At 30.7% G+C, this 25,084-nt stretch overlaps 2 protein-coding genes across 2 annotated transcripts in view; both read left to right on the top strand.

Moving 5' to 3' along the window:
* LOC126890352 (laminin subunit gamma-1-like) overlaps positions 1–25,084 on the top strand; it is a 255,953-nt gene that overhangs the window by 141,588 nt on the left and 89,281 nt on the right. Inside the window, exon 5 of the mRNA XM_050659222.1 lies at positions 7,961–8,270. Within this exon, the coding sequence (XP_050515179.1) occupies positions 7,961–8,270 (310 nt within the window). The remainder of the gene's footprint in view (positions 1–7,960; positions 8,271–25,084) is intronic.
* LOC126890353 (uncharacterized) lies at positions 5,573–6,503 on the top strand. Its single transcript, XM_050659223.1, has 2 exons — positions 5,573–5,999; positions 6,098–6,503. Exons 1-2 carry the CDS (start codon positions 5,636–5,638, stop codon positions 6,421–6,423), a joined length of 690 nt encoding a protein of 229 aa, XP_050515180.1. The 5' UTR covers positions 5,573–5,635; the 3' UTR covers positions 6,424–6,503.

The raw sequence follows: 25,084 nt of genomic DNA, 5'->3' as shown, positions 1-25,084 counted from the left end.
TCTGGTGGTGTACAATTAAAAGATTCTTCATTTTCGTCCATCTCAACACAAACTGTCAAATATACTATTCGTTTGACAGTGACACTTTTTGAGGTTGATTATTTTGTTTCCGTGGTGAATTTTGTGATTGTTGTGCCAGAGGGATTAATAGCTATTAATCCCGCATTATTAATCCCTAAGGGATTATTATATGGCATTATATTGCAAACACCACAAGTATAATACATATATTATGTATCAGTCGTAGATAATAAATATTTGACGATTGAAAGTCATCACTTTTATAATTTTTAAAACACTAATTGTCATTAATGTCACTGAATGTATTTTTTCGTAGCAACGAAGGAGGTCCGTAAAGTTGGCTTGTCCACTTTTATATAACAATAAAATTTTCATGCCATAATTTAGTGCTCATTTAGTGCTAATTTTGTACCGCAGTCCCGAATTTTGTGCTCTTTATTTATTTAAAAAAGCAGGTGGATAAGCCAGCTTAACGTTAAGCTGGCTTGTCCACTCTTAGTACACAATGAAAAAATAAAATTATTCAGATTCTAAATAGGCTATAATTTAGTGCTCATTTAGTGCTAATTTTGTACCCTAAACATTATAATGACATATTTGTTTAAACAATTTGTTATAAACAAAATTTAAAAAAATTAAAAAATCGAAAATTTTTTTATGCTATAATTTAGTGCTCATTTAGTGCTAATAAAATATCCATATTCTGAATTTTGTGCTCTTTATTTATTTAAAAAAGCAGGTGGACAAGCCAGCTTAACGTTAAGCTGGCTTGTCCACTCTTAGTACACAATGAAAAAATAAAATTATTCATATTCTAAATAGGCTGTAATTTAGTGCTCATTTAGTGCTAATTTTGTACCATAAACATTATAATGAAATATTTGTTTAAACAATTTGTTATAAACAAAATTTTAAAAAATTAATACCTTTACTGTAATAATAACTAATAACTTACTTTTTGCTAACAAAATATATATTCCTTGAATGTTGTGTCCTTTGTTTATTTTAATCGAGCCTAAATCATATTATGTGATATAAAAAAATATTTTAATAATTTATATACTGTAATGGTAATGTCTTATAAATAGTTTATTCCGTTTAAGATAATTTGACCTTAGGAGCCAGGATATTACATCTTTAAAGATGGCACGTCATAAACCCTTTTGTATTGAAAGGGACTTTTATGCGTGAAATATACCTCCAATAGTGTTTTCTCATGGTTTTTAACTACAGTAGAAAAAATTGGAGACACTAAGGCTCAAACAGGAACATATGTTTTAAATCCTTTTATGATTGGGTTACTAAATAATAATAAAGACTTTTTTTTAAATCTGTAAAGTCGAAATAATTTCCGCACCCTGAAGTCAGTATTCGTCTTGACGTTGACTTGACCACTTCTGTAATATTTTGTTTATTAAACAGGCACTTAATAATTGCGTTGTTATTGAATGTGATTTATGTATTTACGTGAGTGATATTTGTTAAGGGGGTTCTTACATATGTAAAAGTATATGCAATTTTAGCGATTTTTGTAAAGGCCTCCTGACAAAACTAGAAGAGATATCGAATATCCCCCTTAATAGTGAAATAGTTGTGAAAATGAGTATCCCTCACGTTGGTAGGAAAAGGAACATTTCACCGTCTAGAGTGAAAAGTTCACCGTCTGCTTATGAAAAGTCGAAGCATCTGCTTTATTATGATGACGATTTTAAAAAACTAAAAAGTAAAGAAGATGGTGTATGGCTTGACTTCTGTGAAGAGCTGGGTGGCAAATTAAAGCATACTACGTTATATAGTAGAGTATGTAATTTAAGGAAAACGAAATTCACCGAACCCACAATTGATGAAAATATTAGCAAATGTGTAATTAATAAAGATCAAGACAGTTTTTTTTCGAACAGTGACGAAATTAGCTTTATAATTTATGGTAAAAAATCAGAATATGAAGCCTTATTAGTACAAAAGACATATAAAAGACGCGAAACAAGAAAAAACAAAGTTTATACAAGGGAGTCATTGCGTTTAGATTCATCGCGTAATTATTCGCGATGGATTACGTTTGCAATTTGGGCTGGAACAAAAATACCCTGTGGATTCAATATTCTGAATCATTCAATTACTGATAATGGTAATTATGGTACTCTTCAAGGTAAGTTTTTTAACATTTTCTTCATTCTTTATAACTTAAAATCAAAATTAGAATTAGTGACACAACAAAAAAATTTAGTAGTATAATTTAAAATTATGCAATAGTTTATTTCTTTCATTAACTCTTTAAGCATGAATATTCCCTAAATCTTATTTGTCATAAATTTATACATGTTAAATTTATGATAAATGTCATTTATGGTAAATAAGTTTGATGGAAAATGAGATTTCGGCCAAATGAAATAAAAGCCAAAAGAAATTTCAGTCAAATGAAATTGATGCCAAATGAGATTTAGAGACTATAAATACACCTCAAATAAGTTTTTATTTTAAATAAGGTTCCGAAATACCTACATAATTATCTATATCAAATTTGTTATAATCGTAATATTAGGACTATGAGATTTTATATCTCTGACTCTGACTGACCAAAACAGTTTAACAGTTAAACTCTTAGAAAATTACGATTATCTCCTAAAATGAAATCGACAAAATGGGCCCTTTTCATGCGGACGTACACATATAAGTATTAGGGGGGTAATAAATTATGAAGATATTTCGATTATTATTTTTGCCCTGGCTATTTCCTTTGCCCAGAATAGCGACTGTATCGATAAATAATAATCGAAATATCTTCGAAATAAGTGTGAAGAAGTTTAGATTAGATTATTATCTTTGCCCCGGTCTACCCTAGGTATTTAAGTATTTTTGAGTTCCTATTACATAATAAATAGACTTAATAGATTATGGATAAATAGATTAAATAATAAATAAATAAATAGACCACAAAAATCTATCTATCAACCCACAAAATGTTCAATGATACGCTTCTAATTTTTAATACGAATAAAAATTTATCAAATTGAATTTGTCCACATTTGTATTTCATTAAGTATGAAAAGTGACATTTCAAAATAATATTGATACCTAAATATGTTCCTGTTTTCAATATTTTAATTATAAAATTTTTGTACAAGACTTATTTTACGTTATTATTATTACATTATAATCTTATTTTTTAAACTTTAAATCATATAAAAATTTAATTTAGAAAAATGTAATTTTTTTAGGATATTGTAGCTGTTGTAGCAAACTTCTTTGTACACTTGATAATGAAACTTATTTTGAAGATGTGCAAATGGAATGTGTTGTCAAGAAAGGAAAAAACTTTGGCAAATGCAAAAAACGCTATTTGAGGGAACCATTTCGGACGGAAGCTGCAATTGAATTGACTAATAAAGGAGCAGAAATATATCGAACTGAACAAGCTAGAGGAAATATGGAACCAGGCGATCAAGAACCACCTTTTATGCCTAGTGCACCTGTTTTAAGAGTTGCTAAAGCTGGACATGTCCGTTCACAATACATTCATTCAGACCTTTTTGAAGCAATACGTATTATGAAAACTTCTACCTGGAATAACGCAATTCATGGCATTGGTTATGATCCCTTTTTCGTGCACTTTTGGACCGCACATCAAACAAGATTATACTTTTATTATGCAAAAAATGAAATTACAAGCGTTTGTCTAGATGCGACAGGAAATATTGCAAATAGCATTGAAACGATTGGAGGAACAAAAGCAGGCCCTGTTTATTTATATTCGATTGTTGTTAACAACGATGCAGGACAATTTAGTGTAGCACAAATGCTGAGCTCAGTACATAATACTAATGCAGTTATGTACTTCCTTAACGAGTGGACTCGTTTAGGTGCCCCTCAACCTAAATAATTCACGTGTGATGGAGGAAAAGCGCTCATAATCGCCAGCATTAAAGCATTCACTCAGTACCGCACCATCGAAGAATATGTTAATGCTTCTGACCTCCCTCAATGTTTTATTAGAATGGATGTTGCTCATTTCATTAAATTGTACGTAAATTTTTTGAGTGACTTGACAAAATCTAAGAAAGTTGAAAGTATTTTATAAAGCTGCTATAGGACAATTATTATTATGTCAAACTATAGAAAGAGCAACCACTATTCTAAAAGCAATTTTAATAGTGGCTTCTTGCGAAACAGATGGATTACTCATTAATTCAAATGAAGACAGTAGTTGTGAAACGCAAAAACAATTTTTAAAAAATATAGTTCAGCCACATGGTTTAGAAGAGGCTCTTTTCGACGAAGAAGTAACAGAAAAATGGGAATCAATGAGGCCAACTAATGAATCTATTTTTGACGACACAAACGAAGAAAGTGAAAACTTAACAGATAAACCAATAAATTGTTGGTCAGATTGGTTTGAAAATGTTGAAAAAGAAGTCGAAATGGTGAAAACAAAAGAAATAGGAATACATGACAATCCATTTAATTTGCCAGAATTTTGCGCACGTTTAAAGAAAGCCATTAAAAGCTTCCCGTTATGGTCTTGTATTTGGGTACAAAAATTTAGATTTGGTAAAATTCCGGCTTCCAGTTCTGCAGTAGAAAGCGAAATAAAAAATAAAAAAAAAAGATTTATTTGAAAAAAAATTGAGAGCAGATGCAGCAGTTAATGCGATTTTAGAGTACCTGGTTGGTCGCTCTAATATAATTCAAGCGAAAACTGATGCAATGGAAAACAAAGAAGATAACGTTGAAATTACTAAAGGATCTGGAAATGAATCGGAGAAAGATCTTGATGCAGAAAGAAATTTAATAATTGCTACTGAACCAAAGTCAATCTCAATTAAGGAAGATAAAGAATTCGTAAAAGGTATGTAAAAGCTTCTAACTGAAGTAGGTATTTCTTATTCATTACACCTTGTTATATATTTTACAACTATTTTTATTTTCTCTCATGTTTACAGATACAATTCAAGAAGAGAACGTAAGAATAATTAATACCAAAGAAATAATATGCCAATTGTGTTCATCCAGTTGTGCACAACAAAAAAAAGGGAGTAGTGAAATGTTGTGCAACAACTGCAATGCTGTAAACAACGTACAACAAATAATCGACTTAGGAAAAGAAGAAAATTGGCGTGGTCAAGTCACTAAGGCATCAAAAAATACAACTAAAAAATCGAGAACAAAATCTGCAAAGTTATCAAAATACTTGGATCAAAACCAAACTACTTTTGATTCACTGTTTCAAGATAATTTGCAGAAAGTGCCTATTCTGAAGAATGGAAATGCTTTAAATTTAAAGGAAAAATTAATCAGTTTATATTAAATATTACTTTGTGTTGCAAAATAGTTAATAGTGAATAATTACTTAATTTAAATGAACTCAGTTCAATCAAATTATGAATTTATTACGATAAACAAAATAATTAAAATATTTAAAATTTTATACCGGTTTCTTTTATTCTAGGGTGTGACAATTAAAAAACAATTGTATTCATTTTATAACACGTGTGCAATAGATTCAATTGTACAATCGTTTATTGTTGGAGCAATAGACCATTCGGAAGTCGAAAATGCATTAAAAACATTACAAAAGGATTGTCCATTTATTGCACTTGCACTATATATAAAAAAGATGGGAGTTGCACAATCTTATGTAAAACGAGGCAGAATTTTACTGGAGTTTCATGAAAGTGCTATACAGAAGACACTAAACAAAACAAATAATGAACTTCAAAAAGTAATACACGTAGACTGCAACACAAATGCTTTTGACATGATGTTAAAATTAATTGAAAAATTACCAATTAACAGAATAGTCATAAACTGTAATAATGGTTGCCCTCAAAGAACCCGAGAAACGAATTATTATTTTTTGGATAACTTACTCTTTAAGGAAGCTTTAAGCGAAGTGGAAATGCAAGAAGCATTAACAGCTGACAGAGATTGTAGCAGAAGAGGATGCTTAGGACAATCAGAAGTGCAATATGATTCAAGTGGTACGTTTTAAATGATTAAAATCAACAAAAGTATTTTATTTTTCACGTGTACACATAAATTAAAGAAAATCCATATACTTAAAATAATTTCTTTACAGGTCCAATTATCTTAATTCAATTAACGGACATCAGGACATTAACTCATCTGGATAACATCCCGATAAAATTTTCTGATGTACTTGGGACCTCTGATTATTATTTACTGGTAGGAGTAATCCGTTACATTAACAATGACCTTACCTCGACTAATGGATTAGGAAAACTGTCCATGGGACACTACACAACAATCTGTCGCAGAAATAATCTGTGGACCGAGTTTAATGATCTCAATGCAGGAACGCAAAGAACTCTAACCAAAGATGTGGACAAAAAAGTCAACATAGAATTTCTAATATACATTAAAGTTGAAAAAACGTATAAATAAAATCAATTAAAACTGTATCACCATGCCTTTATATTTAGACTGTAATTCTTTTCTACATTAATAAAGAGCACCAAATTTGATCTCACGATGTCTTATTTAGTTATTTGCACACAATTTGCGCTAAATTGGATCACTAAAAATTTTCGTTTTTATTACTGTTTAAAATTTTAATGTTTTATAATAATCTTTATAGTACAAAATTAGCACCAAATGAGCACTAAATTATTGCATAAAAAAATTTTCAATATTTTAATTTTTAAAAGTTTTGTTTATAACAAATTGTTTAAACAAATATTTTATTATAATGTTTATGGTACAAAATTAGCACTAAATGAGCACTAAATTATAGCCCATTTAGAATCTGAATAATTTTATTTTTTCATTGTGTACTAAGAGTGGACAAGCCAGCTTAACGTTAAGCTGGCTTGTCCACCTGCTTTTTTAAATAAATAAAGAGCACAAAATTCAGGATATGGATATTTTGTTAGCACTAAATGAGCACTAAATTCTAGCATAAAAAATTTTCTATTTTTTAATTTTTTAAAATTTTGTTTATAACAAATTGTTTAAACAAATATTTCATTATAATGTTTATGGTACAAAATTAGCACTAAATGAGCACTAAATTATAGCCTATTTAGAATCTGAATAATTTTATTTTTTCATTGTCCACCTGCTTTTTTAAATAAATAAAGAGCACAAAATTCGAGACTGCGGTACAAAATTAGCACTAAATGAGCACTAAATTATGGCATAAAAATTTTATTGTTATATAAAAGTGGACAAGCCAACTTTACGGACCTCAACGAAGGGCATCTGACGTAATATACTTAACGACGGGAGATTATCAAAAATTATCGATTTAATTCAGATTTCTGTAGCTTTCTATTGGTCAGAATCTCCTATGAATGAAATAATCAGTAGTAATTGCACAAGAGCATTGAAATTATTGAATTTTTCCCGAGTGACACTTTGACAGTTTTAATTTCACGAGCCGAAGGCGAGTGAAATTATGTCAAAGTGTCACGAGAGCAAAAATTCTATATTAATTTCAGAGGTCGAGTGCAATTTGTTGCGATTATTTCATGAATAAAACTGTTCAAAACCAAAATTTTATTGTAATTTATTTATGTAAGTACCATTAAACACACAGTTTTTATAAATATTTGACTATTGAAAGTCATCACTTTGATAATTTTTAAAACATTAATTGTCATTAATGTCACTGAATGTATTTTTTCGTAGCAACGAAGGTCATCTGACGTAATATACTTAACGACGGGAGATTATCAAAAATTATCGATTTAATTCAGATTTCTGTAGCTTTCTATTGGTCAGAATCTCCTATGAATGAAATAATCATTTCAATCACTTGTGGCTTAATCCGATATAAACATAGTATTTAACTTAGACATGTCAAAAGGAAACAGTTTCAGAATCTTTTTTGAGACTAGTTTCCATCAATAATTTAACATATTATTGATGGTGGCCAGATTTAACAATAGTTAGGTACTTAAATTTCTGTTTTTTGTTACAGGAATGGGTTACAGCAACTGAGATAATGTTCACATTAGATCGTTTAAACACATTTGGAGATGAAGTTTTTGGAGATAATCAGGTACTTAAATCCTATTTCTACGCGATATCGGATATTGCCGTCGGCGCAAGATGTAAATGTAATGGTCATGCCTCGGAATGCATAACCTCCACAGGAGTGGACGGATCAAAGAGAAGGGTATGCAAGTGCGAACACAATACAGCAGGACCAGACTGTAACGAATGTTTACCGTTTTATAATGATGCGCCTTGGGGAAGAGCGACAGCTCAGAATGCACACGAATGTAAACGTAAGTCAATTTTTATCTACTAGAAAAAAATATTTATTATTGTATTCATGATTAAAAGAAAATAACAGTTAAGAAAATTAGTGGCGCACACAATATTCCAGCTATAAAAGAGCTGATATGAATATTAAGTTAGCAAAAATGTATTTTTCTATGAATACTATACAATGTGCAACTTCTCTCACTACTTACAAACATTCAAAACGAACAATTCATCATGCAGTGAGAAAAGTCGGCCATTGCAGTGAGATATATTTTTTCTCACGGGTTCTCCTACGGTTTTCCATACATATCGCCGTTTCCATGGTAACATGCACAATATCAAACACAATTAATCTTGTCAAAAAATGTGTTGAAGCAAAACTTACCAGGAATAACCTTTCAAAACTGTTCAAAAATAACTGTTATTTTTAAATAATTTTAAATAAATAACGTAATTATATAAATTTTAAGAACATTAAAAAAATGCCTACATGTATATGTATTGTATTTCAATTTATGCATATAATATACCCAAACCCAGACATCCAAAGTGAAAGATATCCTCCAACATCATATTGTATTTAATTAATAACACAATAATAATTTAATTAGGGGCCGTTTAAGGGAACGAAACCCCAATAAACATTTATGGGGTGTACAAATTTCACTGTTATTTTTTTACGATGTTCCTGTCAGACGAAAGCGACGTGTCCATTTTCAATAGAAAATCTCAGAGCTTTTGATATTAAAAAAATCGATTTTCATTTTGTAACTTCAATGGGCTGTAACTTTTTTTATGTGCACATTTGTGTACTAATATGCCTGGATCCCGCGTACCAAAAAAAAGTTTATTAATAGCAAGCTGAAAATTTGTTAATAGCTTAACGGTGTCTAGTCGGACAAACTTTGATGTATGGGAACACTGGAACAGGGGAAGTTTTAATTGTGGAACGTGATTTTAATTGTGGAACGTGTCATCCTGACAAGTTTATGATAGTGAAAACTAGCAGGTTGTTTTTAAGTTTATTTAATAGCAAACTTTATATTATTCAGTGAGCACGTAAAGGTTGGAATAAATTCATTTTTACATGAATGGGCAATTTTGGAAATAAATTCTGAAACAGGTCAATTTTTATTTTTAATTTACGACTTTTTGTCATATATAGGATACTAGTGACGTCATCCATCTGGGTGTGATGGCGTCATCGATGATTTTTTTAAATGAGAATAGGGGTCGTGTGATAGCTCATTTGAAAGGTAATTCAATTCTCTATTCAGTAATATAAACATTAACATAATTATTTATACAGGGGTCCAAAAATATTTTTTTAATTAAATTTATTGACATAAAAAGAAGAATGTGTGTAATTTATTTAATTCAAAATAAATTTTACTGCTATCAGAAAACAGGAAAATGTTTATTTGACAAATAAATATTGTTTTTTGCTTAAATTCCATATTAAAGCAGCCATCCACATGCCTCTTGACAGATCGAACATTTAATTTAAGCGAAAAGCAATGATTATTTTCTAAATAAACATTTTTTTCTGTTTTCTGTTCCTGTTTTTTCTGTTTTATGTCAATAAATTTAATTAACAAAAATTTTTTTTGACACCCTGTATAAATAATTATGTTAACCCGCGAGTAGTCGCGCCGTTAGATAGAATCTCACATTTTATCCCTTTTCGCGAAAACTTGATGAAAAATTTTGCAATTTTGAAAAAATTTCGTAACTGCCCCGAGGAAGAGTGTAGTAATGCGTAGGTATTTTTTTTTCTTTTTTTCTTCTTCTTTTTGTGGAATGTATGGCTTTAGGGAGAGCCAATTAGTTTTAATAATTGTTAGAAATAATAAAGTAAATAAAAATACTATAAAATAAAAATTTGTTGTAAATTCGTATTTAAATTCGTAATGTGAGATGAAATCTAACACGCGACTGTTCACGTTACAGAACTGAGCGCGACTACTCCCGGGTTAATGTTTATATTACTGAATAGAAAATTAAATCGCCTCTCAAATCAGCTGTCGCACGACCCCTATTCTCATTTAAAAAAAATCATCGATGGCGTCATCACGCCCAGATGGATGACATCACTAGTATGATATATATGCCAAAAAGTCGTAATTTAAAAATAAAAATTGACCTGTTTCGGGATTTTTTCCAAAATGGTCCATTCTTGAGAAAATGAATTTATTCTAACCTTTACGTGCTCACTGTATATGAAAAAATGTTTGTCAGGCAGATGTTGTGCATTTTAATAAGTCCGACACGTAGAACATGTCAAATGACTGGAAGTATGTTGGTGGTAAATAGCAATCTGATTTGTTCATGAGAGTTTAATGAAAGGGTAACAAATCAATTGGAAGTTCTGTCCGACAAAATACATGGGACGTTTTCGTATCGAATCGTTCGAATGGTTCGAATGGAACGTTCGAATCCTGTAACCTATTCCACAATTAAAACTTCCCCTGTTCTAGTGTTCCCGTTCATCAAAGTTTGTCCGATTAGACACCGTTAAACGACATATCAACAAATTTTCAGCTTGCTATTAATAAACTGTTTTTTGGTACGCGGGATCCAGGCATAGCAGGTAAGTTATGTTCAATCGAACTATTTTTGGTCTCAGAATATGTGATTTAATGTATCTACCTTTTATTTGTGTACTTACCTTTTTGTTACACCCTGTATATATTTTTATTTCCTTAATGTAGCCAATGTAATTAATTACAAACACTTTATAACTTTAGTTTTTACTCTCCTTAAAATATTTTAATTTTCTTTATTGTTCATCATTCAGTATTCATATAATTAAAAAAAATATTTTGACAAAGGGCAATTTGAATTTAAAAGTTCATTATATTGTCTGCCAACGTACATTACTGTTTAAGAACCACTCCAAGAAGTTGAGATTCCACCCATCGACTTAACCATATAATCCCACGCTGGGTTTCTTACTTTATCATTTCTGAATGGTACGTCTTTTAATAAACACGGAACACTTTGCTCCACAGTTTATTCAGTTTTAAACACGAATATTATTTTCAGTCCATTCACTCACGGTTTTTGCTCCTAATTTAAAAGAACTGCTTGGATTGACATACAATTTGTGATAAAAATAAAGTGAAATTGTGCCAATGTGTGCTTTTGCCCAGGAGGTAAGTATTAGCCCTTCTCGGGGGTGAAAAACATACGTTTAAAATAAGTGCCGAAGTGGATAAACTGACTAATTCTAAGCAACTTTTGTTTTATAAATTTTTTCAATAAGTCAATATTTTCGACATATTTGCGAGTGAATATGTTTATCTTTCAACAGAAAAATCACGGTTTTAGATGTTTTTTCGCAAATAACTGAAAAAGTAACTAGTTTATCGAAAAAATATTCTTAGCAAAAATGTAGTCTATAAAAAAGTGAAAAAAATGATGTAGATATGTGTATGAAGTCTGTAAACCCAGTAGAATCAGAGTTGTAGCTAATATGCAACATAGGTTCTTATTCATCAAATTCCAAATGGCATATTTGAACGTGAAATAACTAAAAAATGAAGCACTTTTCGGAGAAAACTCATCACAGCTTTTTAAAGTCTTTATTACATCAAAGCTTAATTTTTGTTTTTAAAAAAAGTTTCTAGCATCAAAAGTAAGCAAGTTACGCTCAAAATAAAGTTGGTCCATCTTTTTTGGTAAAAAACTCGTGAATATCACCCCCTAATTAGGATCCCAAATAGAAATAATCGTTACCACTTCACTAGTTACTTATATATTTTTAATATAATATTATGATCTGTAAGTTTGATCGGTTCAAAGTGCATATTTTTAAAAATATTGTATTTTAAAATATTTTTTTTTATTTAAATAACTGAAGAATATCATTAGTGATACCAAAAATCTCAAATAGTAAAAAATGTATGTGTTGCTTTTCTGAATATTTTGTATGCCTTGTTTTTCTGTATAATATTTGGTTAAAATAAGGCTGCTCAAAATCTGCGCACACTCGTGATTAGTAACTCGTTCGTGCACTTTCAACTACAGTCCTTTTAACAATAAGCACTTTGAACCAATGAAACTTATATACAGGGTGATTCATTATAAATGTCGAATCTCTGAGTTGTAAATTCTAGACCTCAAAATATCAAGATTGAACCCAAATCACTTCAATAACATGTGACTTGTTATAGTCTAAGAGCTAGTGAACCCTCCGACTAACGGTCGTCCTGTAAGTCTAGAAATTTTTCTAGTGATAATTCATAGCACACCAAGGCTAAAAACCATGACCTGGCAGGCCTCAGCGGTGCACGTGTATCTACCAGGTGAATCGAAAAGTGCAAATTTAGGGGGTAAAATAAACTTTCTCCTGTAAGGTTTAAATTTAAGTATGTGTTTGAGTAAGTCATTTAGAAGAAATGTGTACAATGACAGGCGATTCTGAAGAGAATAAGACCTTGCCAGGCGAGGGGAAAGATTAGGGGTTTTTCCTAAATTTATTTTTTTTGAACAAATTTTTTTTAAGTTTTTTGAATCATTCCAAACAGAAAAGGTCTTTAGTGATTTTTCTCTTAAGTGAATAGTTTTTGTTATGTAAGCGATTGAAAATTTTGAAAATTGCGAAATCGGCCATTTTTAACCCTAAATCGGACATATTTATCTAAAAATTTCAATATTGGCAAGGTACGTAGATATTCCTTAAACATTGATTGACGAAATCCCGAAGAGTTTTTTGCAATAAAATATCGAAAACCCCTTTGTTTTTTTAATTGCTAATCAAGTGAGGACGTTTGAGTTTGCATAAATTTATTATCTCGAGAATGGGCAAATTTCAAGAGAAATCCTCAGACAGGTCGATTTTTATTTTTAAATTAGGACTTTTTGGTATATATATAATACTAGTGACGTCATCCATCTGGGCGTGATGACGTAATCGATGCTTTTTTTAAATAAGAGTAGGGGTTGTGTGATAGCTCATTTGAAAGGTTATTTAATTCTCTATTCACTAATATAAACATTAACATAATTATTTATACAGGGTGTACAAAAAAAATTTTCTTCTATTTGTCAAATTTAATCAAAGTTAATTTAATAAAAAAAATTTTTTTGTACACCCTGTAAAAATAATTATGTTAATGTTTATATTAGTGAATAGAGAATTAAATAACCTTTCAAATGAGCTATCACACAACCCCTACTCTCATATAAAAAAATCATCGATTACGTCATCACGCTCAGATGGATGACGTCACTAGTATTATATATATGCCAAAAAGTCCTAATTTAAAAATAAAAATCGACCTGTCTGAGGATTGCTCTTGAAATTTGCCCATTCTCGAGATAATGAATTTATGCCAACTCAAACGTCCTCACTTACTACAGTGTCGCGTCCGCTTGATTAGCAATTAAAAAACAAAGGAGTTTCCGATATTTTATTGCAAAAAACTCTTTGAGATTTCATCAATCAATGTTTAAAGAATATCTACCTACCTTGGCAACTTTGAAATTTTTAGATAAATGTCCGATTTAGGGTTAAACATGGTCGATTTCGCAATTTTCAAAATTTTCAATCGCTTATATAACAAAAACTATTAACTTAAGAGAAAAATCACTAAAGACCTTTTCTGTTTGGAATGATTCAAAAAACTTAAAAAAAATTTGTTCAAAAAAAAAATAAATTTAGGAAAAACCCCTAATCTTTCCCCTCGCCTGGCAAGGTCTTATGCTCTTCAGAATCGCCTGTCATTGTACACATTTCTTCTAAATGACTTACTCAAACACATACTTAAATTTAAACCTTACAGGAGAAAGTTTATTTTACCCCCTAAATTTGCACTTTTCGATTCACCTGGTAGATACACGTGCACCGCTGAGGCCTGCCAGGTCATGGTTTTTAGCCTTGGTATGCTATGAATTATCACTAGAAAAATTTCTAGACTTACAGGACGACCGTTAGTCGAAGGGTTCACTACTAGCTCTTAGACTATTATTGAGTTACAGGGTGTTTTATTTAAAAAATTAATAAATATTTTTAGCCAGTACTTTAAAACTATTTGAAATATCCTGTCATACTTTACACAAAGTATAGTTACCCTACACCCCAATAAATTGTGATAAACAAACGTTTCTGGCTACTACCAGAGGCGTACGACATGGGAGAGTGAATGGTTTACCTTCCCAAATTTTACGCCACTGGCGCCATTGCTATTTTAGCACAATATTTGTATTCTCCAATACTTTCTAGGTAAATAATATACAGTGGATCTCGAACTCTTTTTTCAGTGCGTCATAGTTTGTCGAATTCACTGTAACGCATTAAGCTCGAAGTGACAAAAAATACGTACGTCCGCAATTATTAAACATAGAACTTCGAAAATTATATATTCGTTGAAGGGTATTTCCATATTAAAGCAACTTATATTTAGAGATGTATAATTGGTTGACAATTACAGTACTTTAAATAGATAACCAATCCATGATGCGAATAAAAATAATTTGAAACGAAAGTACTTTTACAATGTTAACAGATAAAATGACAATTTTGTAATTCTAAGTTAGGTATTCAAACGACGTAAATTTAAATATTTTATGTCGTTGGTATATCCGGATATTGTATAGCGAAATTGTGTTCTATATTTATTTATTTGGTCCTTAATAGTTATTTATGATATAAGTGTAAAAAGTACAATTTTAAGGCACGCATGTGAAGGTTTGCAGAATGAGCAAAGCGAATTCTGCAATTCACATGAGTGCCTTAAAAATGTACTTTTTAACACGTATATCATACAATATTTTTTCTACAATGGTCTTATATATCAACAATTATAATTTATTAATTCTCAATTACAGGACAATATCTACAAAAATTTTTATTTGAACTTGACTGACATTCCATTCTTGACATTACATCAAAACTGCCTATACTGTCAATACGTAAATCATAACAACTATAGAATAACATCTTACTTTTATTGTTGTATATTCTAACAAATTTTAATAGTTTTTTCTACAAACGTGTTAAAAATGCTATAATACAGTTTAAATTAAATTTTAAAAAACCTTTTAAACCATCTTTTTCAAATTGCGCAAGTTGTACTATTAATATTAATGTTAATAAATGAAATATAAATATTTTGACGTTTCACAATTTGACAATTCACTTTTAACTGTAGTGCCTTAAATTTTTTAAAGCACTAGTGCTTTAAGGTAGCATTTTTAACGCTCCTATGGAGTGCTAAAAATTGCATTTTTAACACGGTTGTAGAAAAAATATTTTAAATACATATTAATATTTTGGCAAATATTTATATAAATATTGATATTCATAACATAAATATAAATATTCTGACAATTGTCAGATTTAACTAAAATGTCATGTAGCGATTCTCGACATTCTTAAAATCATATATGACGTCAAAATTAATAACGCGCTGAAAACACACGGTTCTTAGACATTACTACGGTTGCCTAAATCGACTAACCAATGAACATTAAGGGTGAGATTACGTCACGAGAGTTTACTGTCATTTGAATCGTAATATGATTTTTTTCAAATCCTGAGAAAACCAAGTATTTTAGAAAAATTTAAACGCAGGATGCAAGATTACATTATTACCGAGGGCGGAAAGCCCCTTAGAATAAACAAGCAGATTCTATTGAATGAAATATTTGAAATTAAATATCACACTTCTCTTTTATTTCCAGCCCTGTAACTTATTAAAATAAACATTATAGAAGTTTTCAGGGACTTTCAGCCCTCGGTAATAATGTAGTCTTTCATTCTGAGTTTAAATTTTTCAAAAATATTTATTAGTTTTCTCAGGATTCGAAAAAAATGAATACAATTAAAACACATTGAGAATTTTGACATGCGTCAAAAGCGTCAAAATTTTGCATTAACTCAATGTAAAATTCTGAACTGTTGAATTCCAGCTTCCCTAATAATTATTGTACATCAAAAGACATTAGAAACTATTTGTAGAGGATTGAAATCTGTATTGGAAATAACTGTTAAAATTGGTCTACGTAATTAAACATATTCCAAAATGTTGTAAAAATGTAATACATTTTAGTTTTCAGCCCAAACTTAGGCCACACACAATTCAATAATGTTCACATTTTTGAACTGTCAATATTTTTATTTTATCATCTATTGTTTAAAAACAATACAGTTGATAAGATACCCTCAGTTGCGGAGAAAGGATTAATAATAAAGATTTTTTTATTCAGTCAATGGTGTGAGCACTGTCAGTTAAATAGTAACGTGTGGCCTTACTTTTACACGCATACCTATTGTGGCAAATGTATCATATTTTTCAAAATTTTGGAATACATTTAAATCGTAGAACAATTTTAACTTTTGATTTTAATACAGATTTTAATTCTCTACAAGTATTCTCTCATGACTTTTGATGTAAAATAATTAGGGAAGCAGGAATTCAACAATTCAGAATTTTACATTGAGTTTTCTATGGCCCTTTTTACGATTCACCACCCGGTATAAGATAAAATGTGTACTATTTGTCTAATTATTTCATAATAACACAAATAATACACATATATACACAATAACACACATTCAATGATCGAAAATCATTTAAAAATATGGGAATGTAAACTCTTGTGACGTAAAGTCAAAAATATAAGTCTCCCCACCACCGTCGGACAAGACAACCGTAATAAAGTCTAATAACCGTGCTAAAAACATACATATACAACATAAACAGACTTATAGACAGAGTGTCATTCAGAGCGAAGTGACGACACCATCTTTTTTATTTGGATCAGTGTTGTTTCACTCTTACGCATATTAAAGTTGCGACAGTTGTCCTCTCCTTCCGTGCCTATACTCACACTTGCACAAACCAGTGCAAGAGATCTTGTCGTCAGGAAGCGCGGAGGGTAGGCTCACTCTATGTTAATATTTTTACCTCTATGACTGCTATTACCTCTATTACAGCTATTTTGATTAATGTATGGCGCTCTTTCATTTTTAACTTCAAATATCTCGAAAACTTACGATTTTGTCGTTACGAAAATGAAGAGTATATTATTTAGGTACAGCTGGTTCCTAAAAAAAAACTGATATGACTCTTAGTAAGATTTGATTATTTTGAGCAGTGTATGATTGGTCTGACATTATATTATATTTATTATGACAGACAAATAATAAAATAAACAAACAAACAGCCATTTTTTGAGGTTGAAGTTATCAGTAGTAATTGCACAAGAGCTCTGAAATTATTGAATTTTTCCCGAGTGACACTTTGACAGTTTTAATTTCACGAGCCGAAGGCGAGTGAAATTATGTCAAAGTGTCACGAGAGCAAAAATTAAATTAATAAAACTGTTCAAAACCAAAATTTTATTGTAATTTATTTATGTAAGTACCAAAACACACAGTTTTTATAAATATTTGACGATTGAAAGTCATCACTTTTATAATTTTTAAAACATATTGTCATTAATGTCATAGAATGTATTTTTTCGTAGCAACGAAGGGCATCTGACGTAATATACTTAACGACGGGAGATTATCAAAAATTATCGATTTAATTCAGATTTCTGTAGCTTTCTATTGGTCAGAATCTCCTATGAATGAAATAATCAGTAGTAATTGCACAAGAGCTCTGAAATTATTGAATTTTTCCCGAGTGACACTTTGACAGTTTTAATTTCACGAGCCGAAGGCGAGTGAAATTATGTCAAAGTGTCACGAGAGCAAAAATTCTATATTAATTTCACAGGTCGAGTGCAATTTGTTGCGATTATTTCATGAATAAACCTGTTCAAAACCAAAATTTTATTGTAATTTATTTATGTAAGTATCATTAAACACACAGTTTTTATAAATATTTGACGATTGAAAGTCATCACTTTTATAATTTTTAAAACATTAATTGTCATTAATGTCACTGAATGTATTTTTTCGTAGCAACGAAGGGCATCTGACGTAATATACTTAACGACGGGAGATTATCAAAAATTATCGATTTAATTCAGATTTCTGCAGCTTTCTATTGGTCAGAATCTCCTATGAATGAAATAATCTGAAAAATTTTAAGATTTGGCAGTGACAGTGACAGTATGTAAATAATAAGTATTTATCGATCAAAATATAATAAATTAAATAAATATAATTAAACTCATATTCATTATATCACACCTCATCAAAAGCTTTTTACAAGAACATAGTCCACGATTTTGATATGGCTTAGAGCCAGACTACATCAAGATCGCCTATAAATCGTGCTGGCAATTGCCTTGCAGCGAGACCAAAAACAAAAAGAAGAAGAAGAATAAAGTACACTGCTCAATTTTCTACAAAATACGCTTTAAGAGTCGTATCAGTTTTTTTGGAACCAGCTGTACATATAAAGTATTAGAAAATCTAAAAATAACGCTAAAATAGCAATTCCATCAGTGGCGTAAAATTTGGGAAGGGTCAACCATTTATAGGTCTGGATCCCGCGTATGAAAAAAAAGTTGATTAATAGCAAGCTGAAAATTTGTTAATAGCTTAAGGGTGTCTAGTCGAATAAACTTTGATATGTGTGAACACTGGAACAGGGGTAGTTTTAATTGTGGAACAGGTTAAAAATTTGGAACGGTCACAGCACGAAAACGGCACATTTATTTTGTCCGACAGAACAGACTTAAACTCTTCGAACAGAGATTAAACTCCCATGCAAAAATCAGACTGCTATTTATCACCAAATGGGCGTTTTAATGAGTGGAACATGTAGAATATGTCAAATGACATGAATTATGACAGGTAATAAATAGCAGTCTGATTTTTTCATGAGAGTTTAATCTCTGTTCGGAGAGTTTAAGTCTGTTCTGTCGGACAAAATAAATGTGCCGTTTTCGTGCTGTGACCGTTCCAAATTTTTAACCTGTTCCACAATTAAAACTACCCCTGTTTCAGTGTTCCCATATATCAAAGTTTATTCGACTAGACACCCTTAAGCTATTAACAAATTTTCAGCTTGCTATTAATCAACTTTTTTTCATACGCGGGATCCAGACCTATTAGTTTCCCCTGTACGCCTCTCAGAGTAGCCATAAACTTTTATACAGTGAGGACGTTTGAGTTGGAATAAATTAATTTTCTCGAGACTGGGCGATTATGGAGATAAATCCCGAAATTAATTCCAACTCAAACGTCCTCACTGTATAACATAAATTAGTATGGCGTACCTACTTTTTGGCAAGTATGATAAGGATATTTCAAATATTTTTAAAGTAGGTACCTACTGGGTAGGTACCTACAAATATTTTTTAAATTTTTAAATCAAACATACCTATTACATAAATATGTATTAACTATTTGTATCCAGTACGTTAAAAGTATTATATTTAAAAGTATATAAGACAGGAATTATATTGGTGGTGAATATCAGTCTGATTTTTGCATAAGAGTTTCATGAAAGGGTAACAAATAAATTGTAAGTTCTGTCCGATAAAATACATGAGACGTTTTCGTAGTCTGATGTTCGAAACCTGTAAGCTGTTCCACAATTAAAACTTCCCCTGTTCCAGTGTTCCCGTACATCAAAGTTTGTCCGACTAGACACTGTTAAGCTATTAACAAATTTTCAGCTTGCTATTAATAAACTTTTTTTTGTTACGCGGGATCAAGGCCAAATACATAAGTAAAGCAAGTGTGTTAAGCGGTAATGATTAAATTCATTTAGGATGCTAATTAGGGAAGATTTTTTCGATTTTTTTACCAAAAAAAATGCTCTTTATTTTGAGTGCAACTTGCTCAATTTTGATACTAGATACTAAAAAAACAAAAATATAGCGTTTTTTAAACATAAAAAGTTGTGATGAGTTTTCCTCGGAAAGTGCTTCATTTTTTCGTTATTTCACGTTGAAATATTTGATTTGAAATTTGACGAATAACCTACTGTTCGTAATTTCCTTGTGGAATTTTTGTAATTAACTATTCTAAATGGGAAATAAGCCACAATTTAATTAAAAAAATGATTTTATTAACGTTTCGACGTCCAAATCGGATGTCGTTGTCAAAATACAAAATATTAATAAATTAAACAAAAATGTTGTTGCTTAGTAAAAAATACTTCTAATAATTTAATTTAATTTGACCCATTTATATCGGCAATTCAGACATATATTATACATTTTAAAGTAGAAGACTTTAAAATGATATTGCCAATATTTACGAGTTGCATTCCTGGGACAACTTTACTGAAAGATAGTTCATTCGATTACATGAAATCAACCCCAACCCAAGAATATCCGTCACAAAAAAATCATACCATGTGATCAGTCTTTAAAAAGACAACCACATCAAATATGTCAACACGCATGGGATAATGAACATAGAGTTCAGTGGATAGATTCAAGTATAGTCATGAGTCATGAAAGAAACATAGTAAAAAGAGAACAATCAAAGAAGCGGCTATAATTATACTAAATGAAACCAATTGTGTCGCAAATTCCTCGGTAGAATGCAGTAGGATATGGTTATCAATACTAAAAGAGGAAGTCAATAGAAAGAAAATACCACGATTAGTAAGTCAATAACATATCGAGGATAGTACATATTTTATATTTTAGTATTATTTGTATATCTATGTATTATTGATATTATTTATAATTTAAAATAATATATATAATATACAGGGTGTTTCTAAATTCATGCGACAAACTTCAGGAGGTGATTGCTCGTATGAAATTAATATGAGTTCTTCCTATAACAAAATTTCCTCACCCCAACCCTTAAGGGTGATATCACCCATAAAAGGTGGTAACTAAAATTGAGTTTTTATTATTTTTTTTAATTTTAGTAAAGCTAGAAACTTGAAATTCTGTAATTTTCGTGCACTCGCAAAGGACTAACCACGTGTATTTTTTCAATTTTCCTATTACATTATGCGGGGGTGAAATTAGCAACCCTTACTTTATTTCATATCAAAACTTTTTTTTCGAGACGAAGTTGTATTAAATAAAATTTAACTTAAAATCCTTGTTTTATTTAAAACTTTTTTTTATTCTTAAATTTTTTTCCCAAAACCAATAGCTGCAGAGAAAAAAAATAAACATCATAATTTATAATTTTTTTAATAAATTGAGTGGAAAACAGTAAAGATGTAAAATGTGATACGATTCATAATAAATGCTGGAAATGACCACCTCTACCTTAATGTTTTTAATTACAAAGTTTTAGAATAGTAGGCTGCTGTCACTTCGACATTTACCGTGTTTACTTAATGTTTATTCAAATTTTAGTAGACTGATGTCAAACACTGTTGTTGGTAGTTACCAATCGAAGTTTACTTGTAAGTTTGTAGGTTGTTATTTTTGCATTATCTGTGTATTGTTTATTTTATAACATGTATACAAACGCTGAAATGGCCGACATGCATTTTGTGTATGGTATGGCAAATGGTAATTGTCGACAAGCTAGACGTCTTTATGCTGAAAAATATCCGCAACGAATAACGCCTCATCATTCCGTATTTGCACGTATTCACAACCGCTTACCCGAAACTGGAATGTTAAAAAGAAATTCAAACAGTACTGGTCGTTTCCGGACAGTTACAAATGTAATAGTAGAACAAGCAATTTTAGATGAAATTGATGTACACCCGGAAACAAGCACTAGAATAATTGCCAACACCTTAAATATCAGCCATTCATCTGTGTGGCGAGTTTTAAAAGAGCAGCAGTTATATCCTTACCACATTAAATGGGTTCAAGCTCTTTTACCTAGAGATTTTCCTCAACGAGCTAGATTTTGTGAATGGTTAACAGACGAAATGCGACAAAATCCTCAATTTTTAAATAATGTATTGTTTACGGACGAGGCACATTTTTCAAGAGTAGCTATCATAAATTTTCACAATAATCACGTATGGGAAGACGAGAATCCCCATGAGATTATAGAGCACCATTTTCAAGATGTTTTTTCAGTGAACGTATGGATTGGTATAGTAGGGGATAACTTAATTGGGCCACATTTTCTGGCTCAGCCATTAAATGGAATTTCTTACACCAGTTTTCTACAAAATGATCTCCCTGAACTACTTGAAGACATCGCACTGAATATCAGACAAAACATGTGGTTCATGCACGATGGTGCTCCAGTACACTTCTGTCGGACTGCTAGGCAACATTTAGATGTAACATATCCCAACCGTTGGATTGGCCGAGGAGGGCCCCTGTTTTTGGGGTTACACCTCAAATCTTTGAACGTGTACGGCAATCCATGACACTAGGCTACGTTCATGTATTTTGGCTAGAGGTGGTCATTTCCAGCATTTATTATGAATCGTATTACATTTTACATCTTTACTGTTTTCCACTCAATTTATTAAAAAAATTATAAATTATGATGTTTATTTTTTTTTCTCTGCAGCTATTATGATGTTTATTTTTTTTCTCTGCAGCTATTGGTTTTGGGAAAAAAATTTAAGAATAAAAAAAAGTTTTAAATAAAACAAGGATTTTAAGTTAAATTTTATTTCATACAACTTCGTCTCGAAAAAAAAGTTTTGATATGAAATAAAGTAAGGGTTGCTAATTTCACCCCCGTATAATGTAACAGGAACATTGAAAAAATACACGTGGTTAGTCCTTTGCGAGTGCACGAAAATTACAGAATTTTAAGTTGCTAGCTTTACTGAAATCTAAAAAAAAAATAAAAACTCAATTTTAGTTACCACCTTTTATGGGTGATATCACCCTTAAGGGTTGGGCTGAGGAAATTTTGTTATAGGAAGAACCCATATTAATTTCATACGAGCAATCACCTCCTGAAGTTTGTCGCATGAATTTAGAAACACCCTGTATATTATATAAAGTAAGAATTTGGTATTAGTTTTGAGAGTAAACTAAATGTAAGACCAAATACTTACGATGTCGGGATAGTATCACGAAGTTTTTTTCCTGGTTTTTCCTCGTGATTTACTATGGAATCTGTGGTTGTCTTTTTAAAGACTGATCACTTGCTATGATTTTTGGTGACGGATATTCTTGGAGTTGGGGTTGATTTCATGTAATCGAAGGATCTATCTTTCAGTAAAGTCGTCCCAGGAACGCAACAAATAAATATCGGCAATATCATTTTAAAGTCTTCTACTTTAAAATGTATAATAGTATAATATATGTCTGAAATGCCGATATAAATGAGTCAGATTAAATTAAATTATTAGAAGAATTTTTTACTAAGCAACATTTTTGTTTAATTTATTAATATTTTGTATTTTGACAACGACGTCCAATTTGGACGTCGAAACGTTAATAAAATCATTTTTTTTTAGTTAATTTGTAGCTTATTTGCCATTTAGAATAGTTAACCTACTTTTCATTAGGTACAACTCCGCTTATACTGGGTCTAGAGACTTCATACATATTATATGTACTACTTTTTTCACTTTTTTGTGAGCTATATTTTTTGCTAAAAATATTTTTTTTTTCGTTAAAATACTTACTTCTTGAATTATTTGCGAAAAACCGTCTAAAAACGTAGTTTTTGTGTTGAAAAATGAACTCATTCACTCGCAAATAATTCGAAAAGTATTGACTCAGTAAAAAACTCTATAGAACCAAAGTTGCTTATAATTAGTGGTTATCCATTTTTGGACTTATTTTGAACATATGTTTTTTCACCTCCGAGAAGTGGTGGTACTCACCCCCAGGGTAAAAGCACAAATCGGCATAATATGACTTTTTTCTTTGACATGTTAGCCATGTGTACGCCAAATTTCATGTCAATCCAGCTGATTCATTAAAATTCGGAGATTTTGCAATATTTAACCGTGAGTTAATAGACTAAAAAATATAACCAATCAAGAGACTAATAATTTAGTTGTAGCACTTTATAAATAAAAAAAATACTTTTTATGTACGTTATTCCCATTTTTATTCGTAAAAGATTTGTTGTGAGGATTCAAAAATGTGGTCAAATAAAATCATGTGCTGTTTGTTAGAGACCCATTTCTTATTGTGGCTATGCAATTTTCACAATGGTTTGGCCGTATGGGATGGCATCAGTCCATGGTATACTGGTACACGTAAGTAAAATTTTCAGATCAGGTCAACATTTATTTGAATGGTTTGTTTATTTGCATCTGATTATTTATGAAATTTTCCATGAAAATTTCCATTTCCAAGTTCTTAGGTGTATTCTTATCTCGTCCATTCTTCGCATATGTCCGTACCAGAGTAATTTTCGTTTTTCTATTTCATTATTTAGTGTCTCCTTCACATTGATTAGTTCTCTAATTAGTTCTTTTCTCCTTTTGTCCATAGGCGTTAATCTGCATGTTCTTCTCCAAAACATCATTTCCATAGCATTCCATCTATTTTGCATTATTTTATTTGTCAGCCACGTCCCTGAGCGATATAGTAAGCAGCTTTCCACTATTGTCTTACAAATTTGGCGTTTGTCGGGTTATTGTCATTTCTTTCTGTATTTTATTTATGTATTATTATATCTGTTTCATCTGATCATATTATACACACACCGGCAAAATTAGCCGAACACCTTAAAAATGGGACATGTTTGATGTCTCGAATTTCCTAAACCAGTGGTTCGATTTTAGTGATTCTTTTAGTATGTTGTAGCCTTATTATTTAAGAATATCGTTGTGATAATATTGTTGCTAGACATAGACGAGGGCATTTAGCACAAAATAAATAAATTTTTAAATACAGCACCTAGAGACTTGCAGTTTTTTGCATTATGTTCAGGATGACGTCAGGAAAAAAGTCTACTGTAAAGTGCATACAATGCATCCAAAAATGCATGAATATAAAAATAAAGTCATAATCAGTATACTAAGGAACAAAATTTATTATTTGGGAGGTTTTAGGGGTCACT

Source organism: Diabrotica virgifera, chromosome 8, assembly GCF_917563875.1.
Source record: "Diabrotica virgifera virgifera chromosome 8, PGI_DIABVI_V3a".
Classification (NCBI taxonomy): domain Eukaryota; kingdom Metazoa; phylum Arthropoda; class Insecta; order Coleoptera; family Chrysomelidae; genus Diabrotica; species Diabrotica virgifera.
The sequence above is the reverse complement of the archived record's forward strand: the minus strand, read 5'-3'. Positions and strand labels throughout refer to the sequence as shown.